Source organism: Nelumbo nucifera, chromosome 1, assembly GCF_055504915.1.
Source record: "Nelumbo nucifera cultivar China Antique chromosome 1, China Antique-T2T, whole genome shotgun sequence".
In the NCBI taxonomy this organism is placed as follows: domain Eukaryota; kingdom Viridiplantae; phylum Streptophyta; class Magnoliopsida; order Proteales; family Nelumbonaceae; genus Nelumbo; species Nelumbo nucifera.
Window position 1 is genome coordinate 181,410,728 of NC_142649.1, and position 18,268 is coordinate 181,428,995.

The 18,268-nt window shown below is 38.4% G+C and overlaps 1 protein-coding gene across 1 annotated transcript in view; it reads left to right on the forward strand.

Annotated features, from left to right (window-relative positions):
* The first annotated feature begins 1,866 nt into the window (after positions 1-1,866).
* The window catches only part of LOC104600257 (golgin candidate 4), a 39,908-nt gene continuing 23,506 nt past the window's right edge, over positions 1,867-18,268 (forward strand). Inside the window, exons 1-2 of the mRNA XM_010263110.3 lie at positions 1,867-2,317; positions 16,127-16,225. Coding sequence (XP_010261412.1) covers positions 2,105-2,317; positions 16,127-16,225 — 312 coding nt within the window. The 5' untranslated portion in view covers positions 1,867-2,104. The remainder of the gene's footprint in view (positions 2,318-16,126; positions 16,226-18,268) is intronic.

Genomic DNA, 18,268 nt, shown 5'->3' on the forward strand with positions numbered 1-18,268 from the left:
GTACCCCTAAGTTTTCTAAAACTACTAATCCTCTTTGCTGTTAGCGTTCGTTAACGGGAAGATTGTAAAATACTATTTTACCCATTAGTACTCTTTTAAATTTCAAAATGAAACATTTGAATAAACTTGCGGTTAACAGAAATGCAACCATGGAACCTACTGCCCCACACCCATATCTTCAGTTTCTTTTTAATTTTATGTAGGTTTTGGAGGCGCTCTTGTTGTAGTTGTTTCTTCTGTTGTTGGTGGTGTTGCTGTAGTTGGAGTTTGAGTACTAAGTGGTGAGATGTGTCTAAGAAGACTGAAGGAGTTGAGTAACGATTGCCTGGTGAAGAGGGTCTATGATGGCGGAGACTGAGAAGATAGGACAAAAGATTGATGGGATGAGATGCAACTACGGGAACAACAACATGAGAAGATTGGAATTTAAAAGAGAATTTTCCCTCCACTAATCTTTTTTCTTTCCTCTCCTCTTTTCCTTGTCTCCCCATTAGAAAGCCTACATTTGTAGTCTTGTTTATGAATAACTGTCTGAGCTTTGTTCAGGATGATACCCTCGTAATTATCCTGGAACCATTTCATTGCACCCTTTGTTGTGTTGGATGCCAACTCGAGACTTACATCGGCGTTGACAACTCACCCGATAACCAATGTGCTCAAGAAGAACATAGGAGTCCAAAACCTTAGCTGCTCTAGTAAGGCAATTACCATCTTCACCTACATAAATGTTAAGCATGAGTTTTTGCACCTTAATCTTTTTCATCGGATTGGACAACTTCTTTTCTGATGCTAGTTTTCCCACTTTTGGCCCTCTCCTCTTTCACTGATTTTGCCTAGGGGCACAGTTGAAAATGTGATTGTTCGGGGATGGATATGTTAAAACTCTAGTATAGTTGTTTGGGAATAGTTGCAATATGGATTTGAGAGGAGAGAAAAGGAAATCGTGGATAGTAGACAGGTATGTTAAAATTTCAAATTTTGTTGATGCTAAGCTAAAATCTCTTTTGAAGCTTGTTGAACTATATTTTTAAAAATTAAAGAATAATGGAGGGCAAATTCGATCATAAAAGGGTAATATTTGGTTTTAAAAAAATTATATGCATCACGTAGTGTCACATGTGAATGGATTGTTATGAAAATTAACATATACTAAAGTAGGGGAGGATTTAGTCAATTATCAAATAACTTAGGGGTACTTTAAAAGCAGGAATAGAGTTAGTTAATTTCCTAAAACTTGGGGGGTACTTAAAGAGATTTACTCAAAATAAAATATTTATGTTTATCCAAAAAAGGGTAAATTGCTAAAACCTCCTTTAAAATTTATGATATTTATTAAAACATCTTTTGAAATTTAATAATTACAATTATATTTCTAAACTTTTTGACAATTGCAAGTAGTCCTCCTCTATTAGAATGTATGCTAAAATATACACAAATTTCAAAATACCCATGAAATTACCACTAAGGCTAGTTTCTGCAAAGAGAAAATAACAATACAAATTTTATAAACAATAAAAAATAAAGAATTTAAAATTGCTCTTCACCTTCGAAGGATTGTTATGAAGGGAAAATTTATAAAATAATTTAATTTCAGAAAAGAGATTGGAAGTTACAACTATAATTTAATTTATATGGGCATTTGGACATTTTCATGTCTCGTTTTAGAGGATTTTAACTTCTAAGAGGGGTCTCTTTGCAAGTTACAACTATATCATAGAAAAAATAAATGAAATTACTAAATTTTAAAGGAGGTTTTAGCAATAATCATAAAATTCAGAGGTTTCACCAATTTACCCCAAAAATGAAAATCTCCATGGGTTTCTCTCAAGAAACTTTAAAAATCGTAATTGTGTCCGGGTTGTACCTGGTGAGAACAGATAATATTTATTGACATGTTTGCCATTTTAATCAGTTACTCGACACAATTTAGAAGCTTTTAGACTTCTTTCCAAATTCCTGTTACCAATTCAGATCTACCAAAATTCGTAGACTTCTCCCCCCCGAAAAATATTCTCTCTCCACTTAGCGGGTTTCTCCACTAAAATTTAGTGGGATTATTTGCTGCAGTTTCGATTTTGATTTGATTATAGTCGAGAGGGAGTGGATGATGTGGAGTACAATTGCTAATTACAAAGAGAACCTCAACCAGATCGTGCTCGACGTCAAGGACGCTGCCCAAGAGCTCGAGATCTATCGACCCAGTACTGGGGAGGATTCTTCCGTCTCTGATCGCCGGACTTCTCATAGATTTGCCCAATCAAAATCTCCACTGCGATCGCCAATTGCCAATGGAATCGATTCGGGTTTCAAGGGCGAGGTAATCTTTTATTTGCATAGTTGCATTCGCATAATTTTGTTCTTATTCACGAGCCTCGCCCCCTTTCGGACTCGAGGCTTTCATGTTTTTCTTGTATAGCTGTGATTCTTTATTTTGATCCGGTGCTCAAAGTTTGTACTGTTTCGATCCTTCAGATTATTGGAACTGTATAAGTTTCCAACGTTGTCCCACAGCATGTAATTTGGTAGTTGTAATACTCCTATCGCCCCTTCATGCTTCTGCAAACACCAGCGCGGCGGTTCTTGATCTATATAAAACTCACGGAGGAGCTACCTGGATGTGCATGCAAAATTTTCAAAGATCAACTTAATACATTCCCGATATAAATTCGGAATTACATTATCATCATCTGTCATTATTATTTTTAAAATCCCTGGACCAATTGCTGTACCCTTTGCAGTCGCCTTCTATCTCTGGTCATGATCAGTAGAAGTTTAGGCCCATGTACGTGTTTGTCTTGCAGAGATAGGTTACCATGGGACACATTTGTAGAACTTTCGTTTTTTTTTTTTTTTGTTGAAAACCATTGTCCCTTGCATTAGGATGAACACTGGTTAATGCCTGTAACTTTGCTAATAATCGTAGTCCATAAGGATGAACCATTTTAAATGCATTTGTTTGGAGTTCTTTTACTGGAATAGAAATTAAAGACTGGTCGACAAGCAAATGAGGGAACTAGAAGGGGGTTAAGCGATGAGGTTGCACTGTATAGAGGGCTTGTGTATACATGTTAAATGTGGCAGAGGGATACTTGCCAAAAGAAGCCTCTCCACTGTCAGTTGCTCACTTGTTAGAGATTCAATATGATTTCAGTGAATTCCATATTGATAATATATACAAGGATGGACTCATGTAACGAACTTATCCACAGCAAGATGGGTAGTGAACCAGGATTGGGTTCCCCAGCCAGAAGGAGTGCTGGAACTAAAATTTGATGGATGCTTTCTAGGAAATCCAGTACCATCAGGGATTTGGAAGGGGGTGGTTCAGGGATGCATCAGGGGAGATATTATTGGCTTTATTGGGTCCAGATGGCTCTTCTGGCTTTGCATTGGCTGAGATAGAAGCCTTACTACAGGGAATATGTTTGATGACAGTTTGGAGGCTGCGGAATGTGGAGATTAAAGGGGATTTCCAAGTGATATTTGGCTGGTTCAGAAATGGAAATGAAGGTTCAAACATCTTGTGAGAGAGGCTAGAGCTTTGGCTTTTAATATGAACATCTCGTCCTGGTGAATCCAGAGATCAGTCTACTCCCTTGCTGATGGCCTATCCAGAGATGGCATGGGAGGGGAAGCTTTGTAATGGGAAGCATCCATACCAGATGGCTTTCTTAATTATCAATATCCTGTATGAGTACTGTTAGCTTATCCCTTTGGGGAGGTGACGTGTCTTGACAGGCCAAGATGATTATTCTCTTGTATTCTTCTTTTCGTTGAGATAATAAAAAAGGAGAGCCAAACAGAAGCAATAAATAGCAAGGGGAAAATCAAAGGTAGTGGTGGGTTGGATGAAGCATAATAGCCAAGGTTTATGGAGATACAGATTTGTCTTGAAGGAAATCAGACATCTAGCAAAGGAAACAGTCCTACGCTTCTGTTGTGTCAGGAGGTCTGCAAATAGGATGGCTGATGGATTGGCCAGACAAGGGGTAAATGAGGATAATCTATTCTGGGCTGAAATGTAACTAATGTACCTTGTCATGGGGTTAGGTGGTTGATTATCAGCCTATACCTGAACTGCTTTGGCAGTATATATATCTACTTTATTGATGATTAATAAAATTCACAGTTATCTATCAAAAGAGAGAGAGAGAGAGTTTTAGCTATCAAATGGCTAGTTGATCCACCATTTGCCTTAGACAAGATACATATAAGATAAAGTCTCCAGATGTTGTGAGTAAATCCAAAACCTTCATGTTTAGCACTTTTTATCCTTTTGTGCGAAACCACTTTTCGATGCCCTTAAGTTAGGCTGCCCACCATAAGTTTCAATCATCTTTCAGCATACCAAGTTTCATCCTAAAATTCCATCTAAGACCCTAGTTTCTTAAATTTGGCAATTTATTTGACCAAGGGAAATTTTGTCCTTTACACATGCTTAGAATGCCAATGCCTTCAAATTAAAAATTCCTGTATGATCCATAATTTTTACCTTTAGTCCTAAAATCATCTCTAAACCCTTCTTATCCTATCATTACCCTCCTAGTCTTATTCTTGGGTCATATTCATTAATATATCAATTGGTATAAGAGAAGCTAGTCCTACATCAATTAGTATTTGAGCAGGTGGTCCATCAGTGAGGCCCATTCTCAACCAAGAAACCAGACAAGCATAGAGTTCTCATTGTACAAGCATCCAACCTATACCAGATCTGGCCAATTTATTTGCTATTGTGTTTATTTCTAGGAATCAACCAGATACTAGCAGGCAAGTTATTAAAAAGGGCAGCCCATTGCACGAGGCTCCTGCCAATGCAGGGTTTGGGGATGGAAAGATGTACACAGGCTTACCCTTGCAGATGTACAAAGTGACTGTTTCCAAGATTTTAACCCTGGTCACCCAGGTCGCAATGGAGCAACTCAACCATTGCACCAAGGTCCACCCTCAACAGGCAAATTAGAAAGAATACTCTTATTCTGATTAAGATATTGCACCAGCCTCCATGGTCCTTTACCAACTGCTTTTGATGGCATTTCTGCACCTCCTTCTATTACCAATGAAGGGGATGAAATTTTCAAGGTTACCCTTTATGCAAGGCTAGTGCGACCTCCCTAGGTTTCCATAGCAACCAGCGATCATATTTCACTGGTAGTTATCTTACTTCATAAAAATGTATAAACCTCATTTTAAACATAGAAAATCAACATATTCATGAAAAAAATGGAAGAAAGAAAAGAAATTTCAGAAAATAGAAGGGCTGAGCCCCTATTTTTGTCCTAGTAAAAGAAGAAAATAATAAACACTATGTATTGATTAGACAAAGTTTTGAGTTCTTCATTGCTTATAGAAGGAAAGCAGGTCCAAAGAATAATAAAAAGATTAATTTAGCATTTAACAGTAGGAAGAAGTAGAACAAAAAAGGTTGAACAGAAGCAAGAAGAGAGGAGGAACAAGAGGGGAAGAAAAAGGGTTTGGGTGATTTATTTTCTTGTACGATCCCCAGCCCCCTTTTTTAATCTATTTTATTAACTTAATGATAAAGAACATAAATTACAGAAATGCCCCAAATGAGGTGGCAACATAAAAGAAAGAAAATAAAAATAGGGTAAAAGACTTAAAACATACCCTGAGTTTTCATAAATTGACTTAAAGGGCATGGGAGGCGTACACCTGGAGGCGCTCCCAAAATGCCTTGAGGCGTATGCCAGAGGCACCGACACCTCTGAGGCGTACACTTTAGGTGCAAGAGGCGTATGAGTTCATGAGGCGTGCTAGAGGTGTACGCCTCATGCGCCTCATGCACATCTCATATAAAAAGATAGAAAAAAAAAGAAAAAGAAAAAAAGGAAAGGATTTTTATTAAAAATAAAGAAAAAATGAGATCCCCCCTTCCTCTTCTTCCTCCTGACCCCCCTTCTCTTAAGGAGGCTTATGCCTCCTTGTGCTCGGAAGGCTTACACCTCTTATGTTCTAAACTACACCTCATGTCTCTAGGTAGTGGAACGCCTCGCGTCACGCCTCCATGTTTTAAAACATTGATTATATGTTTGGTTTTGTGGATGTTTATTGGAAAAATGCCACCACATCAGCACCACTTAGATGGTGGCGTTTATTGTGCTTTGTGCATGAAACTATTGTTTGGTTTCGACGTTTATCAAATAAACATTAAAAAACAAAAGCACTTGGATTTATGTGCATGAGGTGTTGGGGGAACTTCAAATTCTGGTTTCTCCCAATGCCCCAACGTTTATTGAAATTAAATGCTTACCTGGAGCATTGTAAGCTGAGGTGGAAGATAGCTTTATGGGGGTGTTACTTGAAATGCCCATGAAACGCCTAGCCAAACAACAAAAACAATAAATGTTAAGCTGAGGAGGAAGATAGCTTTATGGGGTGTCACTTGAAAGTTGAAACTCCCATGAAACGCCCGACCAAAGAACAAACACAATAAATGTTAAGCTGAGGTGGAAGATAGCTTTATGGGGTGTTACTTAAAACTCCCACGAAACACCCAACCAAACAACAAACAATGTTTTAAAAGCAAAAGGTGCAAGGGCCATTTTGTGCCTGAGGCGCAAGGCGCGACGCACAATTTAAAAAAAGGCCAAAAAATTAAAACAATGCAAAAAAAGCAAAATATTAAAAAAATGCAAACAATTCAAAAAAATCAAAAAATTAGAAAACATAATATTAATAAAAATATAAACTTAAGTTTTAAAATAAATGTTTTAAAAAACCTAATATCTAAAATTAAAATACATAAATATAATATGTAAAGCATATTCAAATGAGAATTTAAAAATGAAATCAAACATATAAAACATTTTCAAGCATATAAAACCCACAATCTTTTTTTTTTCTCAATTGCATCAAGTAGCTAATGTGACATTTGCTCGCTCATCGAAGCTTCGAGAATCCCCTATTTGGTAATGTTGTCCATTCATTCATCCTAATAAAATATCTTCTTAAAGCAATTAAAACTATAAATTATTATTTATTGTGTGAAAACTAAGAATTTAAGACCCTAACATGGACTTGTTTGGGCTGGCCTCGAGGGGCGTGGCACGGGGGTCTGGGGGCGGAGCCCCCGGCCCAAACACCAGATTCAAAAAAAAAAGGAAATAGTGGCAAATTTTCAGAAGGCGCACGCCTGGTTTAAGGTGCAAGGCGCACGCTTGGTGCGCCTTTTGAATGGGCTGCGCCTAGGACCTGGGCGAGGCGCCTACCCTAAAATGCGTCTCGCTTGTGTGCCTAGGCGCGCCTTTTAAATCATTGACAACAAAAGCAATTAATGTTTAAAGTAACATTTTTCAATTAAACATTTATTTGAGAAACACCCATCTATAAATGCCCATGGAACCAAACACATACTTAAAGATACCTTGTAGGCTAATTCTACTTTTTTTTGGTAGTAAATAGAAAAGAAAATTTATTAATAGAAGAAGTGCATCTGATAGTGATGAGATATCACTAGAAAGCAAAGCTACAAAGGAGAGCGGAGCAAACAAAAAGGATACACTGAAAAGAAAAAAGGAGAAAAAACATAAACCAAACAAAAGGGAAACTGTTAACCCCCCCGGTTCACCCTTTGGATTTAAACTAGAATTTTGGGTTTCGAAGAGGGTTAAGGGATGAAGAACTTCTTTGTGTTTCAGAGCTCTTGTTGCTTCTAGACTCAGTGTGCCTGGACCCCCCTAACCTGGACAAAAGGGTTTGGTCTCTAACCTCGGTTGGCTCCTTCACTTGTGCTTCTTTCTTTAAAGCGCTTTGCTCCAATCCCTCCTCTCAGGTGTTCCCTGTTAAAGAGGTTTGGTCAAGGCCAATTCCTCCTAAAATAGCAGTGTTCTGTTGGGTAGCCTACTTGGGTAAGATCCATATGGTGGAAAACTTGCAAAAGAAGAAACCTTACTTGTGTTTGTCCCCAAATTGGTGCTTCTTGTGTAAAGTGAAGGGTGAGGACTGTAACCATTTACTGATATCGTGCTCTTTTGTTGCCAATATTTGGAACTGGGTTGTTGCACTATTTGGGTGCAGGTGGAACTTGCCCTCCGAAGTAAAGCTACTGTTCCGGCTGCCTTTGGGAGATTGACAAAAAGAGGGAAGCTAATGTGGAAATGTATCAGAGCCGATACCTTGTGGACTTTATGGGAGGAGAGAAATGCTAGAATATTTCAAGAGAAGGAAAGAAGTCTTGGTGAAATTAAGGAATGCATAATGACAAGGACAGTCTCGTGGCTAAAATCTTCACACTTGTTGGCAGATTACTCGTTTGATGACTTAAGGAGAAACTGGGCAGCAGTGGCTTCTACAGTCTCCACAAAGAACAAATTACAAGCTGAATGGGAATCCCCACCGGATGGAGTGGTAAAACTGAATTTTGATGGTAGCTGCCAAGGTAACCCAGGGCCATCTGGAATAGGAGGGATTCTGAGAGACAAAGATAGCAACATGTTTTCTTTATTTTCAGGACCAGTGGGTGTTGGTGATTCTGTAAGGGCAGAGATACCAGCAGCGGTACAAGGTATACAGATGGCCAGTCAACTTGGAGTGAATAATTTGATAGTAGAAGGGGATTCCAAGGTAGTAGTGGGCTGGTTGACAAGTCCAGAGACAGCTTGTTGGGGCTACAGGGATCTGTTAAAGAAAGTTAAATGGCTGACAAGGAATATGTCAGTCAGGTTTTAGTGGGTCAGCAGATCAGCAAATGCAATGGCTGATTCTTTGGCCAAGCAAGGGGTGTCAAGGGGAGATCTGTTTTGGGCCACTTTGTAACTGTGTTTCAGGCTTGCGTTTGTTTAGTGTTTATGACTCAGTCCTAGGGGGAGGTAACACCTCGTGCCTCTTCCTAGGCTGAATGTACTACTATTTTTTGAATTAATAAAACTACTCTCATTTATCAAAAAAACAGGGAAACTATTAAGCCACCTCCAGAAAGTTCCAAAATCCAGAACCAAGGTCTTCCTTTGTGATTCCTTCAAACTCTAGGAGAATCCAGTCCATAATTCTTTTTGCCACATAGAAGTGTGATATGCTCCCTTGTTCAAGCCTTCTCATCAAATATTCTTCTATTTCTTTCTTTCCCTTAGTTCCCAACAAACTGCAAAAGGAATGCAGCTCCAAGCGATCTTTGCCTTGACATTTCCTTTTACCTTTGGCCATTTGGAGAAATCTTCTCCACAGAATTGGGAGACCACCCACCAGCCTTGAAGGGCCTAAAGAAGAAACCCCAAATGAACTTGGAGAGAAGGCACTCAACAAGCAAATGAAAGACATTCTTCTCTGCATTCTCACAATAATAGCATCTTCTAGCTAAGTGAAAACCTCTATTTTAAAGATGGTTTAATGTCAAAATGCTATCCAACGCCGCTAGCCAAGCAAAATATTCCACCCTTGGGGGGACAGGGTTCTCCAAATGCCTTTTGATTCTGAATTTTCTCCATTTGATCTTGACAAAGACTTGTAGAAGGATTTGATTGAGAATAGGCTATTTCTAGATTCTTTCCACTTGAGGTTCAACTGACTGTAGTTTTGCCAGAATATCCACACACTTGAATTTCCCAATCAAAGAGAGATCTCCTAAATTTTGGACACCATACTACTCTACCTTGATTGATCTCAAAATTCTCCACAATGGAGCTATTTTTCATACCTAACCTATATAGGCAAGGGCAAAGATCATACAACTTTCCAATACCCAGCCATCATCTTCCCAAAATTTGATTGTTGAACCATCAACAGCTCTAAAGGACAGAAGATTGAGAAAAGTTGACTAGAAACCCTTAATTTCTTTCCACACACTCCATAGGATGTCTTCACTTCTCTGGAATCCACCCGAATCCAAATGTGAATTCATCACCAATGACAACCATGAGTGATAAACATAATCTCATCTTACCAACAAGTTTTCCAAAAACAAATGAGCTCAGCTAGAAAGAGAACCACCCTTTGAGGACCTGAAGCCAAGTGACTGGATGCATGACTTGTAATGTTTGAATGTTTTGAAGAAATATTGTTGGTTCAAGGACATGGTGCTTCTGGTATAATTTTTGACCACATAATTAAAATTTCCATTCACCAGAAAAAAGATTCAATACAACTATCACCAAAATAGAACTTCCTCTAGACCTTAATTAATACTAAAAGATTCAGAGTTGAATAGAAGGTGGATAAGAAGCATTTAGGGAGCTAGGGGTCTAAGCTGGTCGTTTGCCCCTTCATGGGGAGCTTTAGGAGGTATTCTGACCATTTGGAGAAATGAGGAAATGGAATGTGTGGAGGAATTGATTGGCAGATACTCAGTTTCCATAAAAATTAAAAGACCTTTGGACGGGTGTGAGTGGGTGGTAACAAATGTATATGGTCCCAATTCCTATAGAGATAGGGAGGCCTTTTGGGAGGAGTTATGTGCCATTAGAGGAGTTTGGGAGGGACCATGGTGTGTGGGAGGTGACTTCAATGTTATCAGATTTTCAGGAGAAACAAATAAGCCGAACCAAGGAATCACTACCAGCATGAAGAAGTTTAATAACTTAATCGATTCCCTTGAATTGATTGAACCTCCAATGCTAAGGGTGGACTATACATGGTCAAACTTCCAATCCCCCCCAACTTGCTTCAAACTGGATAGATTTCTAATTACTCCTAATTAGGAAGAATTGTGGGGCTTGATAGTAGTGAAAGGGCTACCTAGAGTTACCTCAAATGATTGCCCCATTTCCATTGAGAAGGAAATTCCAGGGGGAGGCCCAACTCCATTCAGATTTGAAAACGTGTGGTTTGAGGATCACTCATTTAAAACCAGATTGAAGGATTGGTGGCAGGAACTCAGACCCTTGGGGAGTATGAAATTGTTAAGTTTTGCTTGGAAATTAAAGAGGATAAAAAGGAAAATAAAAGAGTGGAACAAAGAGCATTTCAGGAGGGTGGATGAAATAAAAGACAATATAGTGAGGAAGGTTGAGGAGCTTGACCAGAAAGAGGCTAGCGGAAGTTTAACAGAAGAAGAGAGAGAGGATCGATGGAAGATCAAGCAAGAATTGGAAGAGATTTTAAGAAAGGAGGAAATTTGTTGGAGACAAAAGTCAAGGTGTCAGTGGATTGTTGAAGGAGATGGTAATACAAAGTTTTTCCATGCAATTGCAATTGGAAGGAGAAAGAAAAACTTGATCTTCAGTGTGGAGGAGGGGGGTCAGGAAGTAAGAGAGAGCCAGGAGATCACAAGGATCTTTGTGAACTACTTCAAAGAAATCTTCACAAGCTCAAGTGGGGTGACAATAGAACTGCCAGAATTGGAAGGATAGGCTCTTAGAAGAACAGTCTTTGTCTTTGGAGAGGAATTTCACTTTGGAGGAAATTAAGACTGCAATCTTCTCCATGGATAGATCAAAAGCCCTTGGACCGGATGGATTTTCAATGGCCTTTTATCAAGAATGCTGGGATTGGCTGAAAAATGATATCCTGGAAGTGTTAAACGATTTCTTTCTTAAAGGAGAGGTGCCTTGAGGGGTGAATGCCACTTTTATAGCTTTAATCCCAAGGAGGAGGGAGGCCAAAACCCCTAAAGACTATAGGCCAATTAGTCTTGTTGGGAGTATATATAAAGTTATTGCAAAGGTTCTCTCAGAAAGGATCAAGAAAGTGCTTCCATCGATCATCTCACCGTTCCAAGGTGCTTTTGTGGAAGGTAGGCAGATTGTGGATCAAATTCTAGTAGCCAATGAGTGTGTTGCAGAAAAAAGAAAGGGTAGAGGAAAAGGGTTGGTGTGTAAGGTGGACCCAGAGAAAGCTTATGACATGGTTAATTGGGAAGTGCTACTTCAAATGTTAGAAAGGTTGGGCTTTGGAACTAAGTGGAGATCTTGGATCAGAGGATGTCTGGATTCTGCCCATTACTCAATTCTTATTAATGGAGTAGCGAGGGATTTCTTTCCGGTCGAGAGAGGAATTAGGCAAGGAGACTCCTTATCTCCCTATCACTTTACTGTAGTGGCTGAGGTGTTAAGTAGAATGTTGGCAAAAGCCGACTCTCAAGGGTTGTTCAGGGGGCATAGGATAGGTAGAAATCAAGAGGTTGTTACCCACCTCCAATTTGCAGATGACAAAATCCTCTTTTGTGAGGGTGGTAACGAGGAAGGTGTGGTTAACCTAAAGAGGCTATTGGATAACTTTGTGGGGATAACATGTTTAAGGATTAATTGGACCAAAATAGGCATCGTAGGGATCAATCTAGAGGAAGGGGAACTTAATCGATTCACAGAGATTTTGGGGTGTGAGATTAGAAGTTGGCCAATTAGCTATTTGGGGTTACCTTTAGGTGGTAATCCTAGGTCATAAGACTTTTGGAAGCCAGTCATTGAAAGATTTGCTGGGAAGCTAGGTCTGTGGAGGAGGAATTACATCTCTCCTGGTGGAAGGATTACACTGATCAGAGCCACATTGGCAAACCTCCCTGTTTACTTCCTCTCAACCTTTAGAATACCCTGTAGATTGGCAAGGAGGTTAGAAAAATACATGAGAGATTTCCTTTGGGACCCAGGAGAGGAGAGGAAGGATCACCTGATTAATTGGGATCAAGTTAGAAAGCCCAAGGATAAAGGCGGTTTGGGAATAGGAAATTTTCACTTAGGAACTTAGCTCTGCTAGGAAAATGGTTGTGGAGGTTCCCTTTTGAGAGAGATAGGCTGTGGCACACAGTCATTGCGAGTATTCATTGGTTTCGATGGGAATGGTTGGGATGCAAAAGTCGCCCCTCATGTTTCCTCTTGTTCTCCTTGGAAAGCTATTCATGAAATTTACCCAACTTTCCTTAATTCCATTCGGTTTGATGTGGGCCAGGGCAATAAAGTTTGTTTCTGGGAAGATCTTTGGGTGGGAGATAGTCCACTCAAAGACCTTTTCCCTGACCTTTACACTTTGTCAAACTTCAAAGGGAAAACAATAAGTTTTTTGGGTAATCCTGGCCCAAGTGGGGTCAATTGGAATATGGGTTTCAGAAGGGGCCTGAGGGAAAATGACTGTGCATCCTTAATTCACTTGCTAGATCTTCTAGGATAAATTCTTTTGGAATCGTCCTTGGAAGATTCCAGAATTTGGAAAGGCTCCACAGATGGCCTATTCTCTTGTTCCTCTTTCTTTAATGTTCTTGCCTCACCTAGCAACCTGGATGGGGACTTCCCTGTAAAAGAAATTTGGAGTAAGCCTATCCCCCCAAAAATTCAAGCCTTCTGTTGGGAAAATTTCCTTGGCAAGGTTAATACGTGTGATATGCTGCATAAAAGAAGGCCTTTTGCTTGCCTTTCTCCTCACATGTGCTCCCTTTGTAAGGAAAGTGGTGAGACCTTGACACACCTATTTTTATCTTGTTATTTTGTGCATCTTGTTTGGGATTCTTTTTGTCTTCTCTTTGGTTGCAAGTGGGTTTCTCCTCAAGATGTGGCTGGTCTTTTTAACCGAGATTTTTTTAGGCAATCAAAGAAAAGAGGGAAGGTTATGTGGAAAGCAACAAAGGCAGCTATTTGTTAGGTGATATGGGAAGAAAGGAATAACACAATATTCTTAGAAAAGAGTAGAACCACAGAGGAGGTGATTGACACAATCAAAATTAAAGTAGCCCATTGGGTAAGCTCTTTGCATATCTTCCAAGAGTTCTCAGCTACAGACATTATAAGATCCTGGACAGAAGTAGCACAATCTTCAAGAGTGAAAGAGAGAGTAAGGACGGAATGGAAACCCCCAGATGGTAACAGAATTAAACTGAATTTTGATGGAAGTTCATTTGGAAATCCGAGATTGTCAGGTATTGGGGGAGTAATCAGAAATTCTGAAGGGAGGATATTAGCATTATTCTTTGGATCTATTGGCATGGGCAACTCTCTAAAAATTGAGGTAATGGCTTTGCTACAAGGATTGAAGATAGCCAAGAAACTTGGAATGAGGCAAATTGAGGTTGAAGGGGATTCCAAGGTGATCATCTCTTGGGCTAATAACAATAGAACTACTCCGTGGACCTTCAAACAAGTGATAAGGGAAGTGGAAAATGTTGCAAGGGAGGTAGTGGCAGAATTCAAATGGGTTTGAAGGAGTGCAAATGGGCTAGCTGATCATCTTGCTAAACAAGGGGCTTTGAGGCAACAATTGTTTTGGGCTGCATTGTAAAAGGGATGGAAATATGTAATCGTATGGGACTTCTAGTTCCATACACAAAGTTGTAAAACTTCTTAAATCTAATTTCAAATAAAAGTTTCCTTTGATGATCAAAAAAAAAAAAAAAGAAACAACAGTGAGAGGTTGAGAGTAACAAAGTTATGAAACTCTTGATACTTCAAGCTAATAAATCAAAGGGTTCAGCTTCCAATTTTTTTTTCAATTGGTTCCTGTTTCATCATTTTCTAAATTTCCTTCCTCTCCCATTTGCATGGACGGTTTGAGTGCTGAAGCGGAAAGGTGGACGGTATGCAATTTCCAGTTTTTATTTTTCACTCACAGTGGCACATAATAAAATATGTGCCTTTCTCATCCCTTTGGGCAGGGACGGTTTCATCTGACCAAAATTTTATAGACATGAGTATGTCTCATGATAGAGAGATGATATACCCACTAGTAAAAGAGTCACAAGGTATCTTTATGTCTTTTTGGAAAACTTAGGGTGCATTTAAGTCAATTTATGAAAACTCAGCATATGTTTAAGTCTTTTACCCATAAAAATAGGTTAGGCCCAATACAACCAATAGCTTACTAAATAGAAAGAGACATAAATATGCCCAAGAGAGCCCAAACCGATAGCTCAACACTTATCAGTAAGGGTGTCAGTGGACTGGTTTTGGATTGACCCCGTCCAGTCCAAAATCAATTTGGACGGATTGGACAGACCAACAAGACATTGAATTGGACTAATCCGATCCAAAATATTTATTAGATTGGTTTGGACCTGGTCCATCCGTAACAAATTTATATTGGATTGAGTTGGATTAAGCCAATATCTGGTCCATTGATATAAGATAAGAATATATGTGCCAATGGACCGGGTTTAGGCTGAAATTAATCTAAATCAAAATGAATTTGAACAGATTGGATGGTCCAGACATTGAATTGGACCGGTCCAAATTGGCCCAATACATTCATTGGATTGGATTGGACCTGGTCCATTTATAGTGGACTCACATTGGGCTGGATCGGATTGGACCAAATCCAGTTCAATTGACACCCCTACTTATCGGTTTGGGTTTTGAAGTCATTGAGGGTTCAGGACAGCATATACAAATATGTGTTAATTGAACCCTAACAAATAAGAAGATAATAAAAAGAAACTAGTATTTTAACTCAAACGGAATCATTTAGTTTAATAATGTCTCTTTTACTATTATTATAATCTCAAAAAAGTAAGATTATAAAAGAATATAGTAGTACCATGTAGGCATATACAAAATATTTTCGCAATTATGTGAGGCAACCCTCCATGGGCACCTTGTTGCCTAGGTGTTGCTTGACACCTTATTCTAGATTATGTTTCCTGGATTAGAGCAAAAGTTCTGGTTCTGAATGTTAGAATTGTTTGATCTGCAATGATCAATTTCTGGGCATGGTATCAATGAAATCCAAAGATCATTAAAGTATCCCTTGAAGTTATCTAACAGTAAATCTTGAGAATGTTTTAAAACTCTTTTTGACTAATTTATTTCCTAAGAGAAACACATCAAAAGGAGTAAAGATAACAATTGTAGATCTTGAAAAGATCTTTATGTGAGATAAAGATCACATACAAAACAGAGTGATATGACAATCATGTGTTGATCATTCGATTGTTACCATTATCGGCCTAAGGATATCTTTATTTTTAAATATTTTTTTTATTTATCTGTATGATTTTAAATTAAACTAAACTAATGCTTACCTTTTTATAATCAATATGAATGATTGAAATAGTTTTATTAATGTGGTTAGTATTTAAGAATTCCTACACACCATTAGATTGGATGGTAGGGAAGAGGTGCAATTACATATAGCTGACATTAGAAGAGAGGGAAATTACAGACCTTATGTAATCTTGTATTTATCTTGGAATCTGCTGCTTGAATTGCCTTATTTGCAATATTCTGCTAATGCCTTGCATAATTCATGATTCTTGTAGATTGAACAATATAAAGCAGAAATTAAGAAGCTTCAGGCTTCTGAGGCTGAAATTAAGGCATTGTCAATTAACTATGCGGCTTTATTGAAGGAGAAAGAGGTATTGCAATTGTTCTTCATGTCATTTCCTTTTGAGTGTTTATTGTATTTCGCTACATTTTTTTTTTGTTAGAGTTAAGGTTGGGTTGTTTTATGAATATTGATGCCTTGGACCATATTGATTTGTTGCTTTTCTATTGGTTTTTGAACTTGATAATATCTTGGAAATCTATTAATAAACAAAGTTTGGGTGATAGATTTAAGACATACAGTAATATCTTTTACATGTGTTTATTGGTCAATATTTGACAAATATGTCTTGGTAAAAGAAAGTTTGACATATGTTTTGAGTTGTCTATAGGGGAGCTCTATAAAAAGGACAGTGGCCCTTTTGATCTCATTGTCTGCACCAAGATTAAGCTCTTTTTAGAACATCTCAGATGCAAACAATATATATCCAACAAGCTTAGCAAGAAAATATATGCAAGAGAGGCTACATTACAAAAAAGAATAAATCTAAAAACTAGTTATTGTCTTGTGTAGTGTTGTAAGTGATAAAAGAAACTGGATGCCTTCATCCCCAGGAACTCTTTGAAAGTGAACCTCTCTGGGCCAAAAATGCTCTTGTTCTGCCAAAGAGATCACAATTCACATCAAGCCACTGCCAACTGTAAAGAAACTCCATTTGGATGGTGGAGGGGAAAAGAAGGACCACCTTGTGAATTTTTTTTTTTTAATCAATAACTGATACTTTCATTAAAAAGTATAGAGATAAAATGGCTTATCTCCACAATCTAAAATCTTTACAATTGAGCCCAAAATACATGATTCCTCTGAACCCCTTGTTTTGCCAATTATTTTTTTTGATCAGCAACACAGAAAAAATTTCATTAATTATGTGAGAACCCCTTGTTTTGCCAAATTGTCAGCCATACTATTAGCTGCCCTTTGGACCCACTGGAAGCTTACATCCATATTCCTAGAAAGCCATTTAATTTTCTTTAGTTCATTATGATACTTCCAAAAACCATTCCCTTTGTAGCCAATTGATCACCAATTGAGAGAGTCACCTTCTATAATTAGCTGATAGTCCCAATTCAGTTGCTTTGATTACCCCTTCTACAACTGCCATTAATTCTGCCCTCAAGGAATCCCTCTCACCAATCAGACCTGGGAAAAGTGCTACCACACAACCAAACTCATTCATAAAAATGTCTCCAATACTAGGGGGCTGTTTAGTTCCATTGCTGTTTATTTAGAAAACTTTTTATATGACATTCATCTTGAAAAACGAGAAAAGCTGTTTGGAAATCGTTTTTTAACGTTTTGACAGCTAGGCGCCATTAGGTGCTACATAAGCTGAATAGTAAAAAACGCCTTAGCATTGGGGGAAACATCAAAAAATGTTCCCCCAATAGATGTCTCTCATACAACCCAAGAAAAATGATTCTTTGATAAATGGTTTAACCAAACAACATTTCAAATTCCATTGGGGGAAATGCCTATGTGGCACTGAGCTGGTGCCATTTTTCAGATAAACAGCAATGGAACCAAACACCATCTAGATGGTCCTGGATTCCCCCAGTACTGCCATCAAATTCAATTTTATGATACCTTTTTTTTTTGATCAATAATTTATCAAACCTTCATTTGGTGGTGTCCAGGACACACTGCTTCTAGATTTCACTGTTGAAGAACTAAGACACCTCCAGCCACTTTCTAAGTAGGTCTTGCACCAAAAAATCTGCAAACAGCTCTAGTGATTTCAGCCAGTGAATAATTCTGATGGTTATTCATTCATTCTATCAAGGCTTTCTTACTTCTCTCTTTCTCAAGAAAAATTCTTGCATTCCTCATCCTCCTAAATGGTCCAAGTTACTGCAGCTCCTAGGATTTTCTACATGATTCTTCCCCTCCTTTTTGGCCAGTAAAAAAATTGAAAGCATAGAGACTTGACATATTGGAAGGAGGGATCCACGGATCCACCTGCAACCAAACAAAGCAAGAAACTAATCCTAAATACCAGAAACAAAAGGACAAGAGATTAGTAAGTGAAAGCAGGTTTCCCCATTCACCTTGCAAAGAACACACCAATGCAGAGATA